Source organism: Nicotiana sylvestris, chromosome 3 (genome assembly GCF_000393655.2).
Source record: "Nicotiana sylvestris chromosome 3, ASM39365v2, whole genome shotgun sequence".
NCBI lineage: Eukaryota > Viridiplantae > Streptophyta > Magnoliopsida > Solanales > Solanaceae > Nicotiana > Nicotiana sylvestris.
In genome coordinates, this window is record NC_091059.1 from 192,154,703 (window position 1) to 192,181,540 (window position 26,838).

Sequence of the window (26,838 nt, forward strand, 5' to 3'; positions counted from 1 at the left end):
AAGGTAATGTTGTAGCCGATGCCTTGAGCCGGAAAGTCGAGCTTGCTGCAATTACTTCAGCGAGATGGGACATTAGGGAAGCTATAAAAGAAGGCATGCAACATGATCTAGCAGCCAAACAACTTATCGAGTTAGCCAACAAAGGCAAGACGAGACGGTTTTGGATAGAAGACGACCTACTACTTACCACAGGTCGGCGGGTCTACGTGCCTAAATTTGGAGACATTAGACGACGGATCATAAGGGAGAGTCATGACACAATATGGGCTAGTCATCCAGGTCAATATCGCACTAGGGCCCTGGTTGAGTCGGTCTACTATTGGCCACGCATGCGTGATGACATAGAGTGCTATGTGCAGACTTCTCTTGTCTGTCAACAGGACAAGGTTGAACAACAACAACCCAGAGGACTTTTGGAGCCACTACCAGTTGCAGAGCGTCCATGGGAGAGCGTAACTATGGACTTTATTACTTGCCTACCGAAGTCCGACGGTTATGGTACTATTATGGTGGTCGTGGATAGATTTTCCAAATATACCACCTTCATGCTCGCCTCACCAGGTTGCACAGCCAAGGAAGCCGCCAAGCTGTTCTTTAAGAACGTGGTGAAGTATTGGGGCTTACCAAGGCATATAATCAGTGATCGAGACCCCCGCTTTACTAGAAACTTTTGGAGAGAGTTGTTTGACATACTTAGTACGGAGCTGCACTTTTCTACTAGTTTTCACCTACAGATGGATGAACAAACGGAACGAGTCAATGCCTTACTAGAATGCTACTTGAGGCATTATGTAAGCGCGCATCAAAAAGATTGGGCAAAGCTCCTAGGCATCACCCAATTCTCTTATAACTTGCAGCGGAGTGAGTCCACTGGGCAGACACCATTTGAGCTAGCCACAGGCCAACAACCACAAACTCCACATTCATTACCAGCCGCGTGCGAGGGAAAGAGTTTGATGGCTTATCATATGGCCAAAGGATGGCAGGAGCAGCTCGACACTGCTAAGTCCTACTTGGATAAGGCAGCTAAGAAGATGAAGAAGTTTGCGAACCGTAAGCGGCGTCCCGCATACTATAGATTTGGGGACATGGTCATGGTGAAGTTTAACCCAAGACAGTTCAAGGAACTACGGGGCATGCATCAGAATCTGATTCGCAAGTATGAGAGGCCATTTGAGATTGTCGCCAAGATAGGCAAGATCTCATACAAGCTTGACATGTCATCGTATCTCAAGATCTACCATGTCTTCCATGCTAGCATGCTTAAGTCATATCATGAAGATAAGGATGATCCGAGTAGGGGCCAATCAAGTCGGGCGCCAATGACTATCACCGCCTCGCATGATTGGGAGATTGAGGCTATCATAGATTACCAGGCCAGGCGAAAACAAGGGCAAAAGCCACCGCTATGTTCCTCGTCCATTGGAAAGGGCAATCACCGGAGGAGACCACGTGGGAACGATATGAAGACTTGTGGCAATTCAAAGATAAGATCCGAGAGTTTATGCAGCAGCATTGCGCCGCGGTCGTCGCAAAATTAGGTGGGGGAGAGTGTGATGAACCGCCATGTCATCATGCCACATAGGTGCCATTTGGCATATATTAATGCCATGTGGAAGCTTACATAAGAAGAAGGCTAGCATTTGTGAGAAGATTCTAGAGAGGTATGGACATTTCCTTAGGAAGAACCTAGATCCTTATGGATTTGCTAGGAAAGTCCTTGGAATCTTCTAGGCTTGTAGAGAATTCTAGAATAAACCCTTATCTTGTAAATATCAAGGACTTGTGTAATAATTAATATTTACATACTAGCCCTTAGGAGACTAGTATATAAAGGGGGTCATTCATTTGTAATTCATCAAGCAAACAATTCAAGTTATCTCTAATACAAAGCTTCCTTTAATAATTCTCTTGTGTTCTTTCTTCCATTCTCTTAGCGATCTTGAGTGTAGTAAGGCTGACTTGACATAACAAGAACGTGAGCAAGTTGTGCAAGATCGTAAGCGAGTTGTTAAGTGTCGCACGTGTATTTAGTTAACAACTAAGGACGTGACAACGTTGTCTGAGAAATAAGTTCTCGTACATATAACACATGCATGAGCAGAATCCATGTCGATTTGGAACAAATAATAATGTAATGACATTGACAATACGTGTCCCTACTACTTCTCCATTCCAATATGAAACCATTTTCCAATTTTCAACCCGGATTAAATTGTAGTCGTAGACTCACCAATACTGACAAAAGTAAAGTTGAATATGGGAACCTAATGGGTCCAGCTCAGTCTATTCCGCGTAAATTGCAAATGCCATATTGTTTGTTCTGTTTGCCATTTTTGGGATTATTAAATCTAAAGTGGGATTTTTCGGCGTAAATTCAGATTTAATTAGACTTATAATATATGTATCGGACATCGGATGAACTCAAAAAAATAAATAATTTTGTTGCAAGTGAGAAATAGATTCAAGAATATATATTGATTATCAGAATCAAATTTAAGTTTGGAAAAAAGATAATACATATTATGCACTTATTGTTTCGGTACTACATGCATCTCATCTGAATAATTGTTTTTTTTTTCTTCGTTGTCCTCTACATATATTAGTAAAAGCCTATCCAAAATTCTATAAACTATAATTTTGGCCAGAAAGCTATTGAGCTCTCTATTTCGTTTCTGAAACATGTGTACTAATCAGGTACAGATATATCTTAAATTGACCAGATTTCACCTATACGCAGAATTTATGGAGACATGTATGTGCATCTATCTGCATCGCCTTTTGGGCACGAAATTTCGATATTTAATTGTAAACTCAATTACTATAGAAACATTATCACCTATATATTCTCTTTATTTTACAAATTAAACCAAAAGTATACAGAGAATAAAGTGGTAGTTGTAGGTGGAATTAAGATTTGAAATTTATGTGTTTGAAATTCTAATTATTTTAAATTATGGGGTTCTAAATTAATAATTTAACATATTCAATAAATTTTTCTAGACGAGTACAAAATTTGGACCAAAGCTACTTAATTCGACTGAATTTATAATTGATATGCTAGCTCCGCTCCTAAACATACATTTTCTGCTTTCATTGGTTCCCATTGAATATGTCGAAGAGATCTTGAATGAAGAATTTACTTGTATTTTAAAAAAGTAAAAAAAAAAAAGGTCTTTTAACATTTTAGATTTTACCTATCTTTTTCTTTCCGCAGTTATTTTTGCACTTTTACCTCGTGGCATGATCCGCATTAGAAGTATCGTCGTAATTATTTCACATTTCTATCACTATCGCCACCATTAAAACGCAGTGCTCACATAATAATGGGGGCTTATCCACGTGTCTCCGGTGACATTGGCTCTGGTTTTTCGGCCACCCAACGCTACGATTCCACCTCTGTGGCTCACATATGGACGCTCCTGATTCCTCCAACTCAACCTATCCAACGGCTACGATGAATCTCATCGAGTCCAAATGATGCTCTCTTCAGTCTCATTTCTGCCTCGTTTGCACGCAACCTTTTCTATTTTTGGCTTTGACTGCTGCTGTTGTCGGCTTCGCTCGGTTTCTTAATGAGCCGAGTTGCAAATAAACATAAATAAATAGTCAAACTTTTCTATACGTAATAAATATAGCTTTGTTTGTTTAGAATATTTTTGGATGTTATAGTGAAACGTTATTATAGAAAATACATATTATTACATTCCCTACATAAAATTTGATTCCGAAAAACTTGATATTTATAGTGAAGTGTCGTTTTATAATAATATTGTTATAGAAAGGTCTCATTGTACATAAAAAAAAAATAGATGAACCCGCTATATCTAACGCAAAACTTAAATATATACATAAAAATTACTAAATCTTTTAATAAATATTATAATTGAACTCATCGTTTTTAACGCATAATAAATTTACATTAAAAATTAAACCCACTAAATTTTTTAGGATTAAAAAATCAGCGACTAAAAAGTTAAGAATTAAGACTAGCTGACAGTAGAGGAAAAAGTCATCAGGCGGATTATTTTAGGGATAAGGAGTCATGTTCAATTCTTTATTTGAATAAGACATTCCTTAATCGTTATCTAACGCGACAAATTAATAACGCCTAATAGTACAAAACTCTTTTCCCAAAGATGCCGCTGAGGTTGAAGCCCCTCCAATTTTTATTTCCTACAAAAGAACAATTTTGTTTTGTCACCATTTAAAAATTTGATTGAATAAAAAAAAACCAGTATTATTTCTTGTTGTAACCACATAATATTTTAAGTGTTATAAATATATTATATTATGAATGTTCATTTAGTACTCCGTTGTAAATAATCTTCCTGAAGAAACTTATTCATATGGGACTCTACCGTAAATATGTTTATCTATTTAGTACTCTATTGGAAATAAGCTTCCTGAAGAAGCTTATCACTTCGGTACCCGGTTATGGATAAACATTACCCTAGGTAGAAGATTATCCATACCGAGTATAATAAGCTTATCCATTCAGTCCTCTGTTATGGATAAACATTGCTCTCAGTAGAAGATTATCCATATCTGGTATAGTAGCAGCTTACACAGCAGCTTGCAGTAGCAACTTACACAACAGCTTGTAGTAGCAGCTTGCGTAGCAGCTTACACAGCAGCTTGTAGTAGCAGCTTACACAGCAGCTTGTAGTAGCAGCTTACACAGCAGCTTCCTTTCTTCTATAAATAGAAGAGATTTCAGTTCATTATGTACATCAGTTTGAATTCGAATAATATATCAGTTTCTCTCTATACTTGTCTTTACTTTATAGTCTTTATTTTATAACACGTTATCAGCACGAGACTCTGCCATCTCGAGCAAATATTTTGAAAGTATCTGAGGTAAGAACTTTCTTTTCCTAAATAATGTCAAATCTTTCTAAACTTGAATTTGTAGCCCTGGATATATCGGGCAAAAGCTACATGTCTTGGGTGCTTGATGCTGAAATTCATCTTGATGCGATGGGTCTGACAGACACCATCAAAGACAAAAATCAGGCATCAAACCAAGACCGTGCCAAAGCAATGATATTCCTACGCCATCACCTTGATGAGGGCCTGAAAATGGAATATCTTACTGTTAAAGATCCAGTCATACTGTGGAATAATTTGAAAGATAGATATGACCACCTGAAGATGGTCGTTCTTCCACAGGCACGATATGATTGGACTCATCTAAGGCTACAAGATTTTAAATCTATCAGTGAGTATAATTCTGCTATGTTCAGAATTATTTCCCAATTGAAGTTATGTGGTGATAATATTATTGATCATGATATGTTGGAGAAAACTTTCACCACTTTTCATGCCTCGAATATGCTCCTGCAGTAGCAATATCGAGAGATGGGATTTAAAAAGTATTCTGAACTTATCTCACATCTTCTTATAGCCGAGCAATATAATGGGCTATTAATGAAAAATCATGAAAGCCGACCTACTGGTTCTTGTCCATTCCCTGAAGTGAATGAGACGAACTTCCACCAGGCTAAACGTGGAAAAGGTCGTGGTCATGGTCGTGGTCGGGAAAGAAACTCTAATCATGGTAATAATAATGCACCAAAGAACACTCCTCAACACCAGCAGTGGAAAAGGAAGGAACAAAAGCATGAAGCGGTGCAAACACCAAATGCAGAAAATGCATGCTATAGATGTGGAGAAAAATAGCACTGATCACGTACCTGTCGTACGCCAAAGCACATGGTTGAGCTTTATCAAGCCTCCCTAAAGAAGACAGAGAAAAATGTTGAAGCAAATTTTATTTCTGAAGATAATTTAGACTTCATGCATTTGGATGTAACTGATTAACTTGCACTCTCAGAAGGAGAAACAAGTCATGTAATCGGTGGTGAATCTATAGAAATGTAAATACTTTAATTTTTGTTGTTTGTAATAGATAGTATGGTTATGTAATTGTTGTACATAAAGAATAAATTATGATTTGATAATGATGTTTACTATAATATATCTTATTTATGTCATTTTGAAGAATATGGATAATATTATTAGATCAACTTAAACTCTAGCAGAGTTTGCAAGAAATATACAACCACCAGAAGTAGTTATATTTCATATATCTCATTGTAATTATATTTTGTTAACCACCAGAAGTGGTATATGTCTATGATCACCAGAAGTGATAATTTAGGCTTTCTATAGTTACAATTGAAGATAAGCTACATAAATATTCTCTATATTAAATGCACGCCTCGATTTGCTCCTGAAGTAGTAAATATTTTAAAAGAGGTTGAGGCATCACAATTTGATGTGATTAATGCGCATTCAGATAATTATGTTCGATTTCCTGAAGGATGAGAACTTTTGATAATATTAATCCATTGAGATCTCCACAAGTTATGTCGCTTCGGAACTGACACAAAATGATCGTCGACGATATATTTAATACAATATAGTGCACAATATTGTAAAAGATTGTGAGGATCGGACTAGCAGTCCAGACACTTGAAGATGTCATACCATTTAGATACAAGTCTTAACCTATATGACTTATTTGGCTAAATCTATATGAAGATCCTTGAAGGATTGAAAATGCCCGAAGCATATAATTCAAAGTCTTGAGAAATGTACTCGATCAAATTATAAAGATCTTTGTACGGTTTAAAGCAATCTGTGCGCGTGTGGTATAATCGCCTCAGTAAATATTTGCTGAAAGAAAGTTACATAAATTATGTTATTTGTCCATGTATTTTTATAAAGAAAATGTCATCAAAATTTGTTACACTTGCTGTTTATGTTGGTGACATAAATCTTATTGGAACTCCGGAAGAGCTCCAAGAGGGTCTTAAAAATACTTTTACATGGACAAAGTGTACCCATTAAGTACACCAATGAATATTCAATCACTTGAAGTGAATAAGGATCCGTTCCAACCTCTAGAAGAGGATGAGGAGCTCCTTGGTCCTGAAATACTCTATCTCGGTGTAGATGGTGCACTTATTTATCTTGCTAATGCTAACAAAAGTGGTGCAGATCGTATTGGTAATGCAGATGCAGGTTATTTATCCGATACCCATAAAGCTCGATTTCAAACCGGCAAGCAGGGAGTGCATATGATTGAGATCAGTGATTCATTCGAGAAACATGTGGGTTGGAATGTGATAAAAGACCCACAATATTATACGGAGACAATGTTTCATGCATAGCACTATTAAAGGGAGGATTTATAAAAGGAGATAGAACGAATAACATTTCACCAGAATTATTCTACACACACGATCTTCAGAAAAGTGGTGACATTGATGTACAACAAATCCGTTCAAGTGATAATCCAGCAGATTTATTCACTAAATCTTTGCCAACTTCAGCTTTTGAGAAGATGGTATACAAGATTGGAATGCGGAGACTCAAATATTTGAAACAAGGTTTTCATCAGGGGGAGTAAAATACGCGATACACTCTTTTTTCCTTACTAAGGTTTTTTCCCATGGGGTTTTCCTTATAAGGTTTTTAATAAGTCACCTAGCAATGCGTATTACTAAATATGTGTACTCTTTTTCCTTCACTAGGATTTTTTCCCACGTGATTTTTCCTAGTAAGGTTTTAATGAGACACATTATCTTTTAATGAACATCCAAGGGGAGTGTTATAAATATATTATATTATGGATGTTCATTTAGTATTCCGTTGTAAATAATCTTCCTGAAGAAGCTTATCCATATGAGACTCCACCGTAAATATGTTTATCTATTTAGTACTCTATTGGAAATAAGCTTCCTGAAGAAGCTTATCACTTCGGTACCCGGTTATGGATAAACATTACCTTATGTAGAAGATTATCTATACCGAGTATAATAAGTTTATCCATTCAGTACTCCGTTATGGATAAACATTGCTCTCAGTAGAAGATTATCCATATCCGATATAGTAGCAGCTTGCGTAGCAGCTTACACAGCAGCTTGTAGTAGCAGCTTACACAGCAGCTTACACAACAACTTCCTTTCTTCTATAAATAGAAGAGATTTCAGTTCATTATGTACATTAGTTTGAATTCGAATAATATATCAGTGTCTCTCTATACGTGTCTTTACTTTATAGTCTTTATTTTATAACATTAAGAACATTTTTATGTTGGTGTTGTTTGGCAGTTAAAAGTTTTAGACAAATATCAAACAAATTATGTTATATTCTTTTTAAATATTATTTAAAGTTTTAACACACTACTTAAAAAATCCATTTAGTAGGTGTTAATCCATTTAAAATTGAGTAATAGCTGTTAAGAGGGTATAATTCATCTTTTGGAACAAGGATAAAGTTACGGAAAAAATATTTTCTTGGTTTTTTAAAATGACTTTTATTTTGGACTAAACGGGTGGACATGAGAATTGTAAAATTCCAGAAAAAAGAAAAAAAAATTCAAGTAAAAATGCTATTTGAAAATAAGAGTTGTGTTTGGACATAAATGCAATTTGGAGCTGTTTTTTAATTTTTTTGAGTGATTTGAAGTAAAAATTTTGGAAAATATTTTTTTGAAGTTTTTCACAATTTTACAAAATTCTGAAATTTAACATCAAGTAAAATTTGAAATTTTAATGATTAAACTGATTCCGAAAAAAAATTAAAGTTCGGGAAAAAAAATAAAATAAAAAAGTTATGGCCAAACGGGCCATTTTGTCTAAGCTAAAACATCGTGAATATCAAATGTTTCATTTTGTAAAGATCTTGTGAAAAATTCTCAAAAAACTGTCCAAGTGCCAATTATAAAGTATTATATTCTTGTAAAGATTTGTATAGATAAAATTGATTTGAGGATGTTTGATGTAGTAGTTTTTGCAGAAGAAAGGAAAACAAAGATTAATAAACACGTGTAAGGTTAAGTGAACATTATAAAGACAAGAATTGACGTTTAGTCTCCTTGTTTGAATTTACAAACACTAATTACATTGACAATTTAACAATACAATATTACTAGCTTTTGGCTTATTCTATCCTACCTAGAGCTAGCCAAAGCTTAAAAGAATCTTATATAAACATTTTTAATCATCTCTAGATTGTTCTCTATTTTTCTGCCCACCAACTTTTAAGAGCTATTATGCGGTATAGAAACTATTTATATCTGATAATTAAAAAAGTATATAATATTTGTATAATTTTAATATATAACATATAAATGTATATATTCATAAAATATACAAAAAAATTTATATATTTTTTTCAACTATTATTTTTATCGCGACTATACAATATCATTTTCTCAACTTTTAATTCTTTTTTAAAATGAATGGCAGTGTGTCTTTTTTACTAGACTAGACTCCTCTTTAGTATTTAGCCTATCTATTAAAATCAGCTTGAGTGAGACTTCACTAAACACTATAGACTCCTAAAAATTCCAATTCTATAAGCCTAAAAAGAGTATAAGAGAAAGAGAAAGAGAAAGAGAAAGGAAACTCTACTTCTCTCTTCTTAACTCTTTCTAACGCGGAATTCTTCATATCATTCAATCAAACTTCAAATCTAAGTATATTTATTTTCTGCTGTCCTTTTGTTTTTCTTCATTCCCTGAAAGATTTTAAGTCAGAATTTTTCTGCAGAGTCACTGATTTTGGTGAAAATTTGGAGGTAAATATCCTATAATCTGGTTTCATATATTCAAGAAATTAAAATAGCCCTCTTTGTGTACAAGTTCTTGCTTTTTCCTCTTACCTTTTTGTTGTTTTCCTTCTGCAGATTTTACAAGTGAAAATATCTTGTCTTTTTTGTCCTCTTTTTAGTGCTTTTTCGCCACTTCTCAAACCCCCAAAAGCCAGCATTTCTTCTTTCATAGTAACAAACAAATCCATTGAAAATTCACTAAAAAAAAAGAACCAAAATTTTGGTTTCAATACTACTATTTCCTTATCATTTTTAAGCTCAAAATTCACTTGGTTTATTTCAAAAAGACTGAATCTTTATAGGCTAAAGAGAAAATTAAATATGCAAGATCCATCAATTTATACACAAATAAAGCCACAATTTCCAGAGCAAGAACACTTGAAATGTCCAAGATGTGATTCACCAAATACAAAATTCTGTTATTACAACAATTATAATCTTTCTCAGCCACGTCACTTTTGTAAGAGTTGTCGTAGGTATTGGACCAAAGGTGGTACTCTTAGGAATATTCCAGTTGGTGGCGGTTCTCGTAAGAACACAAAACGTTCATCATCTTCAAGTAAGAAAATTTCCTCCTCAACGACGTCGTCTTTAGTTTCATCCTCAAAACCTGATCAGATAACAAATCCAAAACCAGAGCCATTTGGTTTACCTGCAATTCCAGCTTTTGATCAAAACAGTAGTAGAGTGATTGATATGAGTAATGGGCAATTCAGTTCGCTGTTGGAGTCAAACGGACCGCAATTTGGGAATTTGATGGAAGCTTTGAATCCGAGTAATAATAATGGGTCCAATTTGCAGTTGGGTGAATTTGCGAGGAACCAAAATTCAAATTCGGGTTTGGGTTTGGGTTCGGGCTCAGACGGTACCCGTCAAAATGGGAATCATACATATTTGGGAATTCAAAATGGCGGAGATTCTGATAATTGTTGGAATGGTGGTAGCAATGGTTGGCCTGATCTTGCAATTTACACACCAGGTTCCAATTTCCAGTGAATGAAATTGCCAAAAAAATTATTAGAGTTAGTATTACTATTTTCAGAGAAGGTATTTAACTACTACTTTGCTAAGTATTTAACTTTTTATTCTCTCTTTTTTTTTTTTTTTTTTAAATTCTCTTTTTTGACATTCTTTTGGAAGTGTTGTTACTGATTGCACTCTAGTACTAGTGGTACATAATTTACTTGTGGAAAATGTGGTGGTGAAGTGCTGTGCATGAGCAATGATACTCGTTTTCTATAGGTAATGCAATATAATACATATACTAACGATGTGTGTTGTTGTTACGTCGTTAGTCTATCGGAAATAATTTCTCTACCTTCACAAGGTAGGGTAAGGTCTGCCTATACAGGTTTTTTGTTGTTGTGCCAATACTTGTGGTTTTTTGTTGTTGTGCCAATACTTGTGTTTTATTCAACATAATTTTTGGTTCGTTTCTTTTTACCTTGTAAGCAATGGTGGAGTCAAGAATTCAAATAAGGATATTTAAAATAACAATACTGCATGCGATATTCAATTGAACCTTCACCTAACTCCGGTCTGCTCGTAAATACTAACGTGGATGCATTTGTTGACCCGGGAATAGGGTATTGTCTATAATTGGTGTATGGAACAAATCACCTTAATCCCAAGGGCTGTGTTGCTACTAATGCAATTAATCTCCTTTAAAATCGGAAAAATAATGCCGCTGTAAAAATAATAGTCGAATATATTTTTTTGACTACCAAATATAAATAGTTTCTGGTGCGGGTTAAAAGTGATAATACCCCTTTAAAATATAGGAATTGAACTATTATTGAAATGTAAATAATTCGATTAGATTGAAAATCTTTTTAGGGAACATTAGAAAAGGAGACTATTTTTGTTCTTTTTGCATTATATATTCCAAATTAATTTGATGGATGATGGGATGGAGAGGGGTGAAATACAATGAAGATCCCAAATTAAATAGTATTGAAGAGTTCTAGACTTGTTGTAACGTCTTAAAAGGACTAGACATGATCTCGACTTTCCCTTAACTCGATATTCTATCTTATCTTTTTTGCCTCCCCTTTTAGTGTGTTTCGTTTGCTAGTTGCTACAATTAAATTAAATTTGATCTTCTTCTGCCCCCCATCTTGCAGTGATTGTACATGTCGCCGAATACCATGGTCCAAACGATACAGAAAATTATAGAAAAAGTAAAGGCACCGTTAATTAATAGGAAAAATAATATTGTATAGCTTCCGTAAAAATAATAGCAGAGCTAATATATATTTTTTGTTTATATATATATTTTGTATATTATATATAAATTTCATACGGTTAAATTTCTCTATAACAACATCCTTGTATAACAATCATTCGCTATAAAAGCCAATTATTTCGTGGAACCAATTTTTATATTACGTTATAATATATGTTTTCTGTAATAGCACTTCATTGTGACAACCAAAAAATATCGAAACAAACGGGTACTGTTATAAAGAGGTTTAATTGTACACTTTTTCGGCTACCAAATGTAAATAATTCATAACGCAGGCTAAAAATGATAACACTCCTTCTTAATACAGTATTAAATGTAGCCCATGAAAGTATTATATGTTCAATACGCACAGAGTTATGTGCGTTTGATTAGCTATAATATTATGTGGGTTTGACTAACTATAATATTCATCAACGGATCATTTTGATGTAGTTCAAATCAGCACAAGAAAAAAGTTAAGACTTCAATTGGAGCTGCATATTATATTGTCCAAATTGACGCGTAAGAAAACTTGTCAAATCAATCTGCTTGTTAGAATTGGTGTAATGGTAGGAGGAATTTTCATAAAGCACGGTAGTTTAAAGCCTAGTAACTATAGTTTGCCTAATTTATCATTTGTAGCTACAATTCAATTGTTATCGTCACTTGTATTCAAATGTGCAACGAATACAACATGTATCAACTATATTCGTTCGCGCAACAAATACAACCAAGACGAAATACAGGGGTATATACAAAAAACAACCCCTGTCATTATATTTGTTGCAAAATACAGATTTTTGAAAAATAAAATGCCTTTGTTGCTAGTTGAAACTCAAGACCTCCATTTACCAAGTGGTTAGTCTAACCAACTGAACTATGAGAGTTTGCCACTTTCTTTTTTCAATTCAAGACAATTGATCTTATATTTCATAGATTTTCTATAAAATTCAAAAAAAATCATGAATTATAATATATATATATATATATATATATATATATATTTGATGTGTCGCGTAATTTTTTCTAATAATTAGCAGCTAGTATAATTTTACCAAACTAAGCAATTGGATTAGAGTTTGTGAGATTAGAAACAAAGGCCCGCAACCCATGATGTGCAAAAGAGATGGACCAAAGGACCACTATGTGGATTTATGATGATTCCCATCTTGAACCAACCCACATGAAGTGGGCCTCTTAAGTCACTTAGAGCTAAAATCTAGCATCTATCTTTTTAGATTTGGGCCCACATCCGTGTTAGAATTTATCAGATGGTGTGAAACACAAGCCTAACATTAAATAATTGGAAGTGCATTGATGACCAAAAGTTGGGAGAAATTCAAAAATATCCAGATTTATAAGTGTTCATTCAAAAATAGTCACAATTTCAAAGGTAATCGAAATTTAGCCATTTTTTATGTAAAGATAAATCTGAACGAAAATACTATTCAAAATCCGGAAAATACTCCAGTATAATATACCGGTCCAACATAATATACGGGAGTTTGGAGCACCGATGCTCCAGTCTCCAGCATATTATACTGGAGCTAGCAAAGTATACCGGTCAAGCATAATATGCTGGAAGTTGATACACAAGTGCACCGAACTCCAGTATATTATGCTAGACCGGTCTCTATTGCAGCAAAATAATGACTATTTTTCATTGACTTGGTAAACGCTGGCTATTTTTAAATGACAAGTCCGAAAACTGGCTAGACCGTGCTATTTTAACCCAAAAGTTCCATATATAGAATTTTTTGCTTACTCCTTAAATTTACACCAAATCATATAAATTTACGTAATTAAGCATAATAGAAAGTAATGGACTCTATTATGATCTTACAAATCTAAAGATCGCAAAATAGAAAACCGAGCTCTTTTGCCGCCCCTATCTTATAATATTTGGTTTTCCTATTTGTTGAAGAAAAATGATAATATAATTACCTTAATTGGGTTTTCCTTTTTGTAGAAGGAAATTATAATTGTCCTATATTTGGCTAGTCCTTTTTCTTGTAGGAAAAAGTTTCGACTTCTATAAATTGAGGATCCATCCTTCTCATTCAATATCATCCACAATGTAGCCATATGGGGCTTGAGAGTTGTGTTTAGGGGGAGAAATCTACGGGACAAGTGTTAGTGTGTCACTTGTGTTTGCCTCTTAGTGAAGTTGTTCTCTCGATATTTTGTACTCTCTTTTTATATAGTGGATTGCTCATCTCCGCCATGGACGTAGGTCAGTTGACCGAACTACGTTAAATATTTGTGTCTCTTTTGGTATATTTCTCTTTTGTTGTATGATATATCATCGTTCAAGTTTGCTTTGCTAGCTTCCGCATTAGGGCTGTTCATTCGGATCGGATATCCGAAATCCGAACCGATCCATTCAATTTTGAATTTCGGATTTTGGATTATGTTTTTTAAAATTTCGGATTTCGGATCGGATTTCGGATTGGTATATTTTAATCCAATCCAATCCGAAATTATTAGGACATGTATAAATACTACACTTTAATTTACATCAACCTCCAAGTTATTACCTTTACAATTGCTAGATTTAGCTATATTGACATCATAGTACTCTCATAATTACATAAACATGAATTTTTCTTAATGTATTGCCTCTTTTACAAAGAAAATATACATATTAGTTTAACTTTGAGGCATAATAATACGATCCGATATCCGATCTGATCCAAACATTAAAATCCGATCCGATCCGATATAATTCGGATCAGATTCGGATTGCATTTTCTAGAATCCGAAATCTGAAATTCGAATCCGAAATATGCTAAATCCGATCCAATCCGATCCGTGCACAGCCCTATTCCGCATGACACCTGATTTTTTTCGATCCTAACAGTAAGCAATTCACTCGCTAGAAATTAATGTTAGAATATACATTCATTAAAAGTACATGTAGATAACATGTGTTATGCATTCATTCATTTGATGTAAATATAAAAGTTTTTTTTCCCTTGTATCCACTATTTCAGACTCAAAATGTTGAATGTACATAAAAATAAGAAAAAGAACAACTGAAATATTGATGTTGATAGAGTCATAATGTCATATAGATATAAATAACATTTATTGCCTTTCTATTATCCATTTGATAAAATATTTGAGTTGCTATGGTTTGGAATCTTGGAATGAATGCGGTACTTAATGGTATTGAAGCCTTGACTTCAACCACCGAGGGAGTGGCGCTGGGTCTTTGTTTGACAACCCAATTTGCAGATTTCTGACTTTGGTTTTCAATGTTGTCTATTTCGACTGTGGGCGAACTCATCAAATTGCTAGTCATTTAAATCTTGGTAAAGATCTGTTTTAGAATCATAAGGGCAGAGGCGCACCCAAGATTTTAACGTGATGAGGGCACAATATTCGGTTCAACTAGTGCCGCATAAAGGCTTTTAGCGTTCAGAGTGCCAAGCGATTTAAATTAATCATTTCTAAGGTATATATATACACACACATACAAAATTTCTGTCAAAGTTTACGGGGTCCAGTGACTCCTTAACATAACACATAAGTCCGCCTCTGATAAGGGATCATCTGATTTGTGGATAAACTAATACAAGGATCGTAATATAGGAATTAAAAATTTCTTACTTATTTAGTACATTTACTTTTTTTGGTGAATGCTTGGTTTATAATCTAAAACATGTGTTTAATTTGAAGCTGAATAAATTTTAGTTACACATTTTTTATTCTTTCAAGAAGCAGAAGCTGAAAAATAGTTCTTTTAAACCAAATAAATAAATAAATAAATAAAAAATATATTATCAAACTATCTTTTAAGCCTTCTAATTAATTTTCAGCTTCTAATTCGGCTATTCTTCATTTCTCCTACTAATCAAAGCTGGATTAAGCCCAATGTCACTAAAGCAATATGCCTCAAGCACTAAAAATTGAAAGGTCCCTAGTGGATCAACCTATTTTTCCATTTCAAAATAGATTTGAATTATCGAAAAGTATAAAATTATTAACGTTCTACTCAATAGTAAAAAAGTTGAAATCTCCGGATAATGTAAGTTTAAGAAACATGTATGAAATCATTTTTAATCTTAAAACATATTTGAACTATTTAAAATATATAAAATTATTAGATGAACATAATTTGAAAAGATTACATTAACTTTGAATGGTTTTAAAATCTTACCTAACTCGTTATGAATAGTCGAGATACGTGCAAGAAAGCTTGAAGACCAACGTTCATGTATGGATTTTATTGTACAAATGCAAATCTCTTATTAAAATTTGGATTCAAGCTACTAATTTAACAAATATTTTTTTTATTTGTTAATAAGTTCGTGCTTTTCCTGACATGTTAAAAACTAAAAAGTTTGATGAACAAACTTGAAAACTTGGAAAGAACATTTACTGCTTCTAGTGTTATCATACAAGGAAATAATGTGAATTAGTAATTAAAATTGTTAAATAACGAACACAAGGAAATAATAAAGTTTTTATAGGTTTATTCTAGCCAAATAAAGACAGAGAGAACTAAAAATTACTTGCAATTTGAGAAAATTAAATAAAAAAATTTAGAAAGGAAATTTACTGCATTTTTAAATGCTAATACAAGGAATGGGGCAAAAAACATCTTCCTAAGGATTAAATCATAGTAGGTGAAGAAAAAGGGATTACAGCATAGTCAAATTTACCGTTTGAATGGCTTAAACTCAATTCACCCAAAGTAAAAAGTCATCTATAGGAAGAGTTTCACCTAATCCAGGCCTCTGCCCGTAAAAGTAAATTTAGAGATATTTCTCCTATTTTACCTTCATATATAATTTAAGAAAAAGAGTATTTTAATTATGATGTAAGGAAATAAAGAGATTAGGGTATAGATTATTAAAAACATAACGGAAAAGCATAAAAAAAAATTCCTTTATTATGCGAAAAAGATCATTTATACCTCGTTATACTATTCGTTCACCACAGCCTCTAATGTCACAAAATAGGTGCAAAAATACTCTTTCTTCGTTAGGACCTTCACCATGTCCAATATCATCTTACGTGACCTAAGAAAAGTACGCGATTAAATAGAAGTTAAAGGTTCCTTTCTCCACATAGGATGGTATTTGTCATGGTGGAGTTCTTGACGGCATAAGGGTATTCTTGCACATATTTTGTAGCGATCTTTGTGAGATCAATTGTTTAATTCCCACTAGCTACAATCTCTTTTAATTTTTTAATTTTTTTCTTTTTGTGAACCCCGAAATTTTGCCTCCACCATTGCTCATGACTGTGTAGTAGATGGCCTCTTAGTCGACTCATCTTACAGTTAGAACTAAAGCATTGGCCTCTATAGCAGGTTAAGTCTAAACACGTCTGTTTCACCAAGTTTCCATCCATCTACTGCAGTTCAGAATGAATTCTATTTCAGCAAATTGATTCTAAATGAGTTAATATTCAATATCCGAAATATTGGGTTATGATGTTTAAAATACTACAATTATATAAGGAATTTAAACATTTTAAGAATATAACATCTAATATTTGCGTAAGATTACAACTTTGATCCATGTCTTCGAGACGAGTTAAGAAAACATCCTATTTATAAAAAGATAATTCCCTCTCTACAAAATAATTGACTAGTGTGTGTATATATATAGAGGTAAATCAATTTTTTTTTAAAAGAAAAGGAATGGTGCAAAAATTCCTTAATATATTTAGGATCCCAATAATTAATTGTTGTATAAATAGGAGTAGAAATTATTGTCCGTCTATCTACCATTCCATTCCTTAGGATTACGAGACATTATATAGAGACCCCCCCCCCCCCCCCACAAAAAAAGAAAGTGTTCCCAATCCCTGTATAAGTAGGTGTAGAATCGAATCCTTTTCCTTTTAGGATTAGTACTGCTACCTGGTTGATCCTGCCAGTAGTCATATGCTTGTCTCAAAGATTAAGCCATGCATGTGTAATGTCATGGGCTGCTTTCCAGACATGCCCCATGACCCCTTGGCCGCGCCCCATGGCGGCCTAGCAAGCCTCACAATGCCTAGCGCCATGGTCGGCCCCGTGGTCTTGGCTGCGCCAAGTGACAAGCGCGCATGTGCCTCTGTCGCCCCACCGATGCCTCTCGCCAGCGCCCAAGGGCTGGTCATTGACAACAGCGCCGCGCGCCCTGACAATGCCGCGCGCGCAGATCCTGATGCCTCGCCAGCGCCCAGCTGCAGGCCCATTCCAACAGCGCCTCGCGCACAGACCCTGATGCCAAGCACCAGTGCCCAGCCTCAGGCCAGCACATCAAGTGTCGCGCGCGCCCACAGCAACGCGCGCGCAGACCCTGACCCGCAAGACAAAGATGCTGCCATCGGACTTAGTTTTTCCTTGTAATAATCTAAGTCCTTTTCATTGTAATCATAGGCTAGTTTACATCATTTTCATTTCAGTGTGCTTCTACAGCTTTATTAGGACTAGTCTTGTAATGTTGGTTTATTTTTTTTAAGCATTATTAAGGGGGACCAAACAATCAAACATTTTCAAGCAAGCATTTTCTGGTGTCTCTCCCCCTCGACACCGCATCATTGTAATCAGCATTTTCATTCATCAATAAAATCATCATCATCATTCAAAACCCAATTCTCTCTCAAGCTTCCGCAATTGCCCACGACATTGGTTTTCCCGCACGGCACTGACAATCTAGTCTAGCGTGCGGCGAGGACCTCATTGGCGGACAGCAACCGCACTGACATCGGTTGCTTAGCCTTACGTTGCCCTTCCAAAGATCATCAGGAAGGCGTTGCGTAACAGTTGGTATCAGAGCCTAGGCTCGACATCGGACGAGGGAAAACATTTGCCATCATCACCATTTCTGACCATGGTGAATCATGGGGAGCGTCTAGCATCCCTAGAGGAGACGGTTGACCGATTACGACCCATCGTAGAAACGGTGCCTGATCAAAGCAACAACCTAGTGCAAAGGTTGGACGATGCCAGTGGACCCTATCGAGCCACCTAAGTTCAAGCACAAAAAGATCCCTAGGGGCTCTGGTTCACCACCTGTGCCTCTTATGCATTCTCCTCCTCGTCCTGTTACATTGAAGGATCAACAGGATTGGAAGATTCCGCCTTGTATATCAAACTAGAAGAACCCAAAAGGTTACACAATCCCCCTTGATAGGCGTCTCGCTGCTGATGGCATCAGGGGACTTCAAGAGGTGCAGGTCAATGATAATATGGCAAAATTTTCGGAGGCTTTGTATGTTGCAGAGGAGAAAGCCAGAGAAGCGGTTGCAATGCGGTCAAAGAGCTGATGATGAAAGCTAAGGAAAAGAAAGAGATGGAACTGTTGCAGGTTCACTAATGAATGATATGACTAGTGTGGATTATATACAGAGAGAGAAGATACGACGCCGCGAGAGGAGATTGGATGAGGCAAAAAATGCTTCAGCAATGAGTGGTAATAAGAAGAGAAAGATCAACAGAGATAGAGACCGTGATATCAGCGAGAAGGTGGCTCTTGGGATGGCTTCTACATCAAGAGGCGAGGTCATGATGTATGACCAGAGATTGTTCAACCAAGAGAAGGGGATGAATTCTGGATTTGCCAGTACCGATGATGCCTACAACATCTATGATAAACACTTATTTACTGCTCAGTCTACTCCATACAGACGGAAGAAAGACGTGGATTCTGATGTATATGGTGGTGCTGACGAGCAGCAGCAGCTGGAGAAGATCATCAAGACGGATCGCTTCAAGCCTGACAAGGCATTTGCTGGAACATCTGAGAGGACTGCTCCAAGAGATAGACCTCTGGAATTTGAGGATGCTGATCCATTTGGTTTGGACCATCTCTAGCCAGCGACTAAGAACAACATGGAAAATGACTCTTATTCAGCGCTCAAGACAGACTCAAGAATTGGGAGGAGTAGCTAGACTTACTCTCTGTCCATTTCCTACAAAATATATTTAAAAGAGCATACAAATTGTTCATTCTCCTAAATAATCAATTTTCAAAGCATTTATATGTTTTTTCAATACATTTTTCCATTCGTCATATTACCCGGTCCCTCAGCATCTATGCATCTAATTTCATTTCTTGAATCTAGTAGATTTCATTTCAGTTTTTTCTCATGTACGTCTCATTGCAGATGTAAGTATTGTCCCGCACCTATATGTTTTTAAGAAGTACTATGAGAATTCAGTTGTGCTCCATTTGGCATTAGTCCCATCAACTCAACCTGTAACTTTTACTTATATCTCTGTTTTCCCCACCTACCGCATTTTTTTTACTTTCTTCCAGCTTTTGTCACTACACAGGTTCTGATAGAGCAGGTTGAGTGACATGATAAAGCAATTCAGAATTTTCACTTGAATTTACTTATCTTTTTATTAAAAGTACGAAGATGCCAAACAATCAAGTCCATTTGTATAACATAAGTGGCAAAAGAATTTAAGCAGATATCGATTAATTTTTTCCCAGCTCTTAAAAAGTATATACAACACAGTAAGAACATGAAAAACATCGACACATATTCTTTACTATTATATTAAAAAGATAAACTTCCCTCTTTTTTATTTCTTTTTCTAAGGTAAAAAAGACAAACTTTCTTCCACCATACTCTATGCTCTTTTTTGCTCACTCATTGATGGTTTAGTTTTACCTATTCCTCCCACCCTACAAAACAAACCTAAGATATCTCAATTGTGTGTAATTGTTCCTCACATTTTTATCCACATGAAATTTTGTTAAACTTCAAGGAACAACAGATGAATTGAGACCAAACTATAGCCTAAGATTCAAATCTACACACAATCATAAAGTGGAAGGCTAGAAGCATACATACAGCTCTCATTGCGATAATCAAAGCAACTACAGCAATCTATATAATGCAGTCAACATATTTTGTGATATTACCAAGAAAGGCCTGCAACCCATGATTTGCAAAAGAGATGGAGCAAAGGACGGGGCATTTGCACCTATACCTTCTTTTTGGGTCACATTTTAACTTATACCCGCTTTGCAAAAAAAATTTGCAAGCGTACCCACTTTTCGCGTAACTTCAGACATACAGGCCTGAAGTAGCAAAATATTTTGCCTGAAGTGTAGCAAAACTTCAGATATTTTTGCATGAAGTTTGGCCTGACTTGCAAACTTCAGTTCATAGTGCAAATGGTAAAGTTCAATAACACAAACAGCATGTGTTGACTGAAGTTTTTGTTCGTAATTGCTGAACTTAAGCATTCTAGTAGCTGAAGTTTTGTTCTGTATTTGCTAAACTTCAGTATGTGTTGGCTGAAGTTTTTATTTGTAATTGCTAAACTTAAACATTCTAGTAGATGAAGTTTTGTTCTGTATTTGCTGAACTTCAGCATGTTTTAGCTGAAGCTTTGTTCTGTATTTGCTGAATTTCAGCATGTTTTAGTTGAAGTTTTGTTCTATATTTGCTGAACTTAGCATGTTTTAGCTGAAGCTTTGTTATGTTTGTGATGAACTTCAGGGCTGAAGTTTATTTTGTATTTGCTGAACTTCAGCTTTCTAGGAGCTGAATTTTTTTTTTATATTTGCTGAACTTTAGCATTCTTCGATCTGAAGTTCTAAAACAACAATGACAAGTTGTCATTAAGATCCAGTTGCTAACTACTATTTATTGTATATTTTAGCCTTAGAATAACGGAATTATCAGAAAATTTGAAAAGCAATACTCCCTATAAAACAAGACCATTAGTAAAAGAAACCATAGTTTTACCCATATCCATTTTGATGCTATCTGAATCGCTTTAACATATCACGAAAGAAAAGGTCAACCTGTTGTTGCTCGACTTTCTCTTCTAGATACAAGATACTTGGAGTACCAACATGCAAATTTGGGTACTGCCGAAGTTACCCTAAATGCTGGGACAGTCTTCATAACTATCTTTCCAAATTTTAACATGTCCCTTTATGACCCGTACCTAACCGAATCCCTAAAAATCCAAGTCCAAATCCAGGGAGCCCCACAAGCCAAAGATTCTATCCAAGCCACTCTTCATCACCAAATGGAGTGGCGGGTCCAAAATCATGCCATGGGTCTCTACCTTCCCAGAGGAGAAAATGCTTTACTCTTGAATATTGATGCTACCAAAGGAAACACCATGTGCACCCAAATACCCAGATAAATTTCTAGAGATGAGCTTGTCAATATCCTTCCTGATTCCTGGATCACAAATTATGAAACGTTAAGGGAACCAGAAGAATCTCTACAATCTGGTGAGCCAACTTTTACCAAAAGAAATGACAAAACTGTTTCCATAAGCTTTGACCATTCCCATCTCAAAAAACCCAATAAAACCATCTTTCTCTTGTCAAATGATTCAACCCAAAGATACAACAGATACATACCTGAACCTGATGGAGAGTTCTTCTGGGATATACAAAGCATCATGGAAGAACATGACTGGTGCCAACACTTTAACAAACAGGGTAAATGAGTTTGGTGGTTCAAATGCCCCTTCACAGGACATTGTCCATGGGATCTTGGTTGTGACTGCCAAGACTGTTTGGAGGATCCAATTGGAGAATATGATGAACACCACCAACATCATTGGGAAAGGTTCGGCCTTAACGAAACCAAAGCAAAATTCAAAAAAAGGGAAAAACCACTGAAAAACAATTTTTAGCCAAATATGAAAATAAAGATCCTTCAGTTAGCTCATTAAGCCGTGTAGGTAAATATGATTTCTTATCAGTTATAAACCCCAGGAATAGCCAAAATTACGAGAAAAGTTCACTCCAAGTTGGGCAGACAACGAAGTAACACCCAAATCCAAACCACCATCAGTTCATACCCCAAAGTCCAAAAATCCATCTGAGCTTAAAACTCCATCAACCCAAAAGTCCACACAACCACATATATTTATGCTAAGTCCTTCAAGCTCCAGTCATACCCAAGATTTTCCTTCACTCCAACCCTTTGAAAAGGAGGGTATCAGCCATGCTCCAAAAATCCCAAGAAAAATATAGTACTACCTACTGGAGAAAAAACCCCAACAAGTGACATCGAAGCAACAATTAACTGACAATTAGAAAATTCCATCTGTCAAAACAAAGTGCTCAACAATATTGGCAACACCATAAAAAACGTGGCCCGTACACAAAACAAGATAATGAGCAAAGTGGAAACAATTAAGAAAAAGGTGGAGCAGCCATCGTCTCACCATGCAGGACTAATCAAAGCATTGAAACTAAGATTGACCAATTTACAATATGAAATTTGTCCACCGGGAACTTTACTTTTCCAGTTCTTCCAACAACAATAAAAGGAGACGATTTCCATCAAGGAACAAATTCAACTTCTGAAAAATAATCACTTTGAGCCACAAAAAGCCCCAGTTCCCCTTCATAATCTACCTTCTACCCCATGTCACCACAAGCATATTCTCCTCCAAAATTGGACTACACCTTTTCTACTTTTCTAACTACCTCACAAAATCCCATTTCTTTCACCCAACCTTTTGAAAGAAAAAACTGAATTCGATATCGCAAAAATGGTTTAGGAAAGGAAAGATGCCCTTGCAGCCCAGAAACATACCAAAAAAAGGCAAGACTAAGGAGAAAGTTCAAAAGGGTCTAACCCCAAAAGTTTGATGATTTTTGATCATAAGACTCCAGGCCTCTATGTCTCCCGGGCAAGAAATATACCAGAATAAGATACCCCATGGTCAAAATCTCTAAATTCATCAGACGCTGAAACAATGGAAGATAACTCTCAATCAAGCAATGAGTCCACAACAAACTCTTCCGAAGAAGACGATCCCCCAATCTTTGTAAGCCAACCAAGAGACCCAAAAATATCTGAAGTAGAGGATGATCAAGAAGGCATGACGGATGAGCCAATCCCAGAAAGAAGACATGAACCCATGGCATCAAAATCAATTGGAACTGGCTTCCACACTTTCACCTTAGATGACGTCAAGGTTTTAAAATGGCCTCAAAGGATACAAGACTTCTATACTTGGATAGTGACCAAAAATTTGGTGGAACAAGAAAAGTATATCATTCTTTCAGAACTAACTTCCCGGTTCTCAGGAATCCTCAGAGATTGGTGGAATTCACTTGGGATTCAAGACAAAATACTTTTCTTACTTCCCAGGATTTTGCCTTCAACATGAGAATCCTACATGAAGTTTTTTGTGGAGATACTAGCCAAAGACAAGAGAAAATGCTAAGACAGCTCTTTGAGATGAAGTGTGTGTCATTTGACAGAAATGACATTGATAGACATTTTCAAAAAATAGCAAAGATATACTTTGAAATTGGTGGAAACATCAACCTGAAGCAAGCCTTTGTCTCTTCCATTCCAAAGTTGTTGGCTAACCAAACCATGACCATCATTGAAGAAAAGTTTTAGTCAATAACAATCCCACAAGTTGTCTACATCAGGAAAGCTATTTTCGTCGCATTAGATGACATTTGTACAAAGCGCTCAGCCCTAAAACAAATTATCCAACACAATCCAGCGCTTGACAAAGCATGTCGCAGATCCGATCTGATTACTGGATCAGGATATTCCTGCCACACAACCAGGAGACAAAAAGGATTTAGGAGGTTCAGATGGCTAAGAATTCCAGATGGAAAATCAAGGTCCAAGAGACGTGCAAAATATTTTAGACGTAGAAGACCAGGAAATTTTCACAAGAAAAACAGATGCTTTATTTGCCACAAAATTGGACATTTCGTGAAAAACTATCCCCAATCAAGAAAATTTGTCAAACTCCTTGAAGAGATTGAAGGTTACACTGGCATATATCTCGGAAAAGAAGAGGACCTTGAATCCATATTCTCTGTGGATGATGAACATAGTGAAGAAACTTTATTCTCTTTTGATATCTATGAAGATCAAGGCAATGATCACTACCAAATTTCAGAACCAGTGATCGAAGCCTGAGAGGAGATCAACGCTCTTGTAGTTGTTCCTCAAGTCGAACTCAAAGTCTATTCATCCAAATGGGATAAACCATCTTGAGTTATTGCTTTCATTGACACTGGAGCTGCTTCCTCACTCATAAATCTTGTTGTTCTCCCTGAAGATCAATGGATGCCGCACTTTAAGGATTTTTACACTGCATCAAATGGAATATTGACTACCACCGTCATCACAAAGCATCCGGTCACAATTGAGTTCTTTCCAGGATTGAAATACAGAACCAAGCTGATAAAGTATGATGTACCAGGAAAAGATCTTATTTTTGGATTCGACATTTACAGACAACTTAGAGATCAACTCCAGATCAAAGCTAACGTGATAGTCTTTAAGAAGCATTTCAAATCTTATTTTGAGATTACAAGGCTATTTCAAATCACCAACGACGAACAAATCAAAGAGATTGAGCAAAATCTCATTGAGCATTCATGTGCTAAATCTCACACGGACTTCATGAAGAAAGGAAAAAGCCCATTATGGAAAAATGAAGAGTTTTTTATCAAGCTCCCTTTCAAGAAGAATGAAAATATCAATCCAACAAAAGCCATTCATTCAGGCATGAATCCAGATCATCTTCAACTTGCAAAGAAAGAATGTAAAAAACTCTTTGAATTTGATCTAATAGAGTCATGAGATTCACAATGGTCATGCAAAGCATTTTAGGTCAACAAAAGACTGAGCAGACAAGAGGAAAACTCAGGTTAGTTATTAACTACCAACCACTTAACCACTTCCTCCAAGATGATAAGTTCCCTATCCTAAATAAACTCATTATTTTCTCCTAATTAGCTAAGGCCAAATATTTTTCCAAGTTTGATCTAAAATTTGGATTTTGGCAATGGGGAATCCACCATAAAGAAAGACCCAAAACGGGATTTTGCATCCCTGATCATCACTTCTAATGGAAAGTCATGCCCTTCGGATTAAAAACTGCACCCTCTTTATTCCAAAAAGCCATGATAAAAATATTCCAACCCATCCTCCATACCTCCTTAGTTTACATTGATGATATCCTGTTATTTAGTGATACATTGGAAGAACATATCAACTTGCTTCGTCAATTTGAGGCATTGATAACATAGTACGGGATCATGATTTCAGCAAAAAAGATGGTTCTTGCGCAAAAGGAGGTCGATTTTCTCGAAATACATTTTGTCCAAGGTGAATACAGTCCAGAACCACATATATATGTCAGGAATTACTCAAATTTCCGGATACCAACCTCACAACAAAGCAGATCCAATAGTTCTTGGGTGTAATAAATTATGTAAGAGATTTCATCCCAAATATCTCTATATACATTTCACCACTCACAGAAATGCTCAAGAAAAATGCTCCATCATGGGGAAAGAAACAGGATGAAGCAGTCAGAGAAATAAAAGAGATATCTAAAAACGTCAAGTCCCTCTACATCCCTTCAGATGATAAGAAGATACTGCAAAACTGATGCCATCAATGAATATTGGAGTGCCGTTCTATTTGAAGAAAAAGATGGCCAGAAAAACATATGCGGATATGCCAGCGGAAAGTTCAAAGATGCGGACTAGCATTATCACTCCACTTTCAAGTAAATTCTTGCAGTAAAGAATGGAATCAAGAAATTCAACTTTTTCTTGATACATACAGAATTTCTGATAGAAATGGAGATGAAGGCCTTCCCAAAGATGATCTAGATAAATGAAAAAATTATTCCCAATCCTCAGCTTCTCAGATGGGCACAATGGTTCTCTTCATACAAGTTTCAAGTCAAGCACCTGAAAGGAAAGGATAATATTCTCCCAGATTTTCTATCTCGACAGGAAGAATTCTCAAAGAGATTTTTCCCCACAAAAATTAAGTCAAAACAAAAGCTAATCAACCACATCTTCATGTTTTCAAATGTACCAGGAACAAGTTCATTGAAACCAATGGATCATCTACCGGAGCTGTTCAACCTCATGGATCCCTTTGATCCATCAATTTTAATGGAATGAAGAACTTATTATGAGATCCAAGTTTTTCGACAACATGGAGGATCCATCCTTAAGCCTTATGGGGTTAATCCAGAATATCCATTCTGCCATACATTC

General features: G+C 35.7%; 2 protein-coding genes across 2 annotated transcripts; both read left to right on the plus strand.

Moving 5' to 3' along the window:
• The first annotated feature begins 9,402 nt into the window (after positions 1-9,402).
• On the plus strand, positions 9,403-11,023 carry LOC104238035 (dof zinc finger protein DOF3.1-like). Its single transcript, XM_009792299.2, has 2 exons — positions 9,403-9,591; positions 9,700-11,023. The coding sequence occupies exon 2, from the start codon at positions 9,946-9,948 to the stop codon at positions 10,618-10,620; it is 675 nt and encodes a 224-aa protein (XP_009790601.1). The 5' UTR covers positions 9,403-9,591; positions 9,700-9,945; the 3' UTR covers positions 10,621-11,023.
• Positions 11,024-19,039: 8,016 nt separating this feature from the next.
• On the plus strand, positions 19,040-19,664 carry LOC104238040 (SNW/SKI-interacting protein A-like). Its single transcript, XM_070170392.1, has 2 exons — positions 19,040-19,093; positions 19,200-19,664. The coding sequence occupies exons 1-2, from the start codon at positions 19,040-19,042 to the stop codon at positions 19,662-19,664; spliced, it is 519 nt and encodes a 172-aa protein (XP_070026493.1).
• The last annotated feature ends 7,174 nt before the right edge of the window (positions 19,665-26,838 follow it).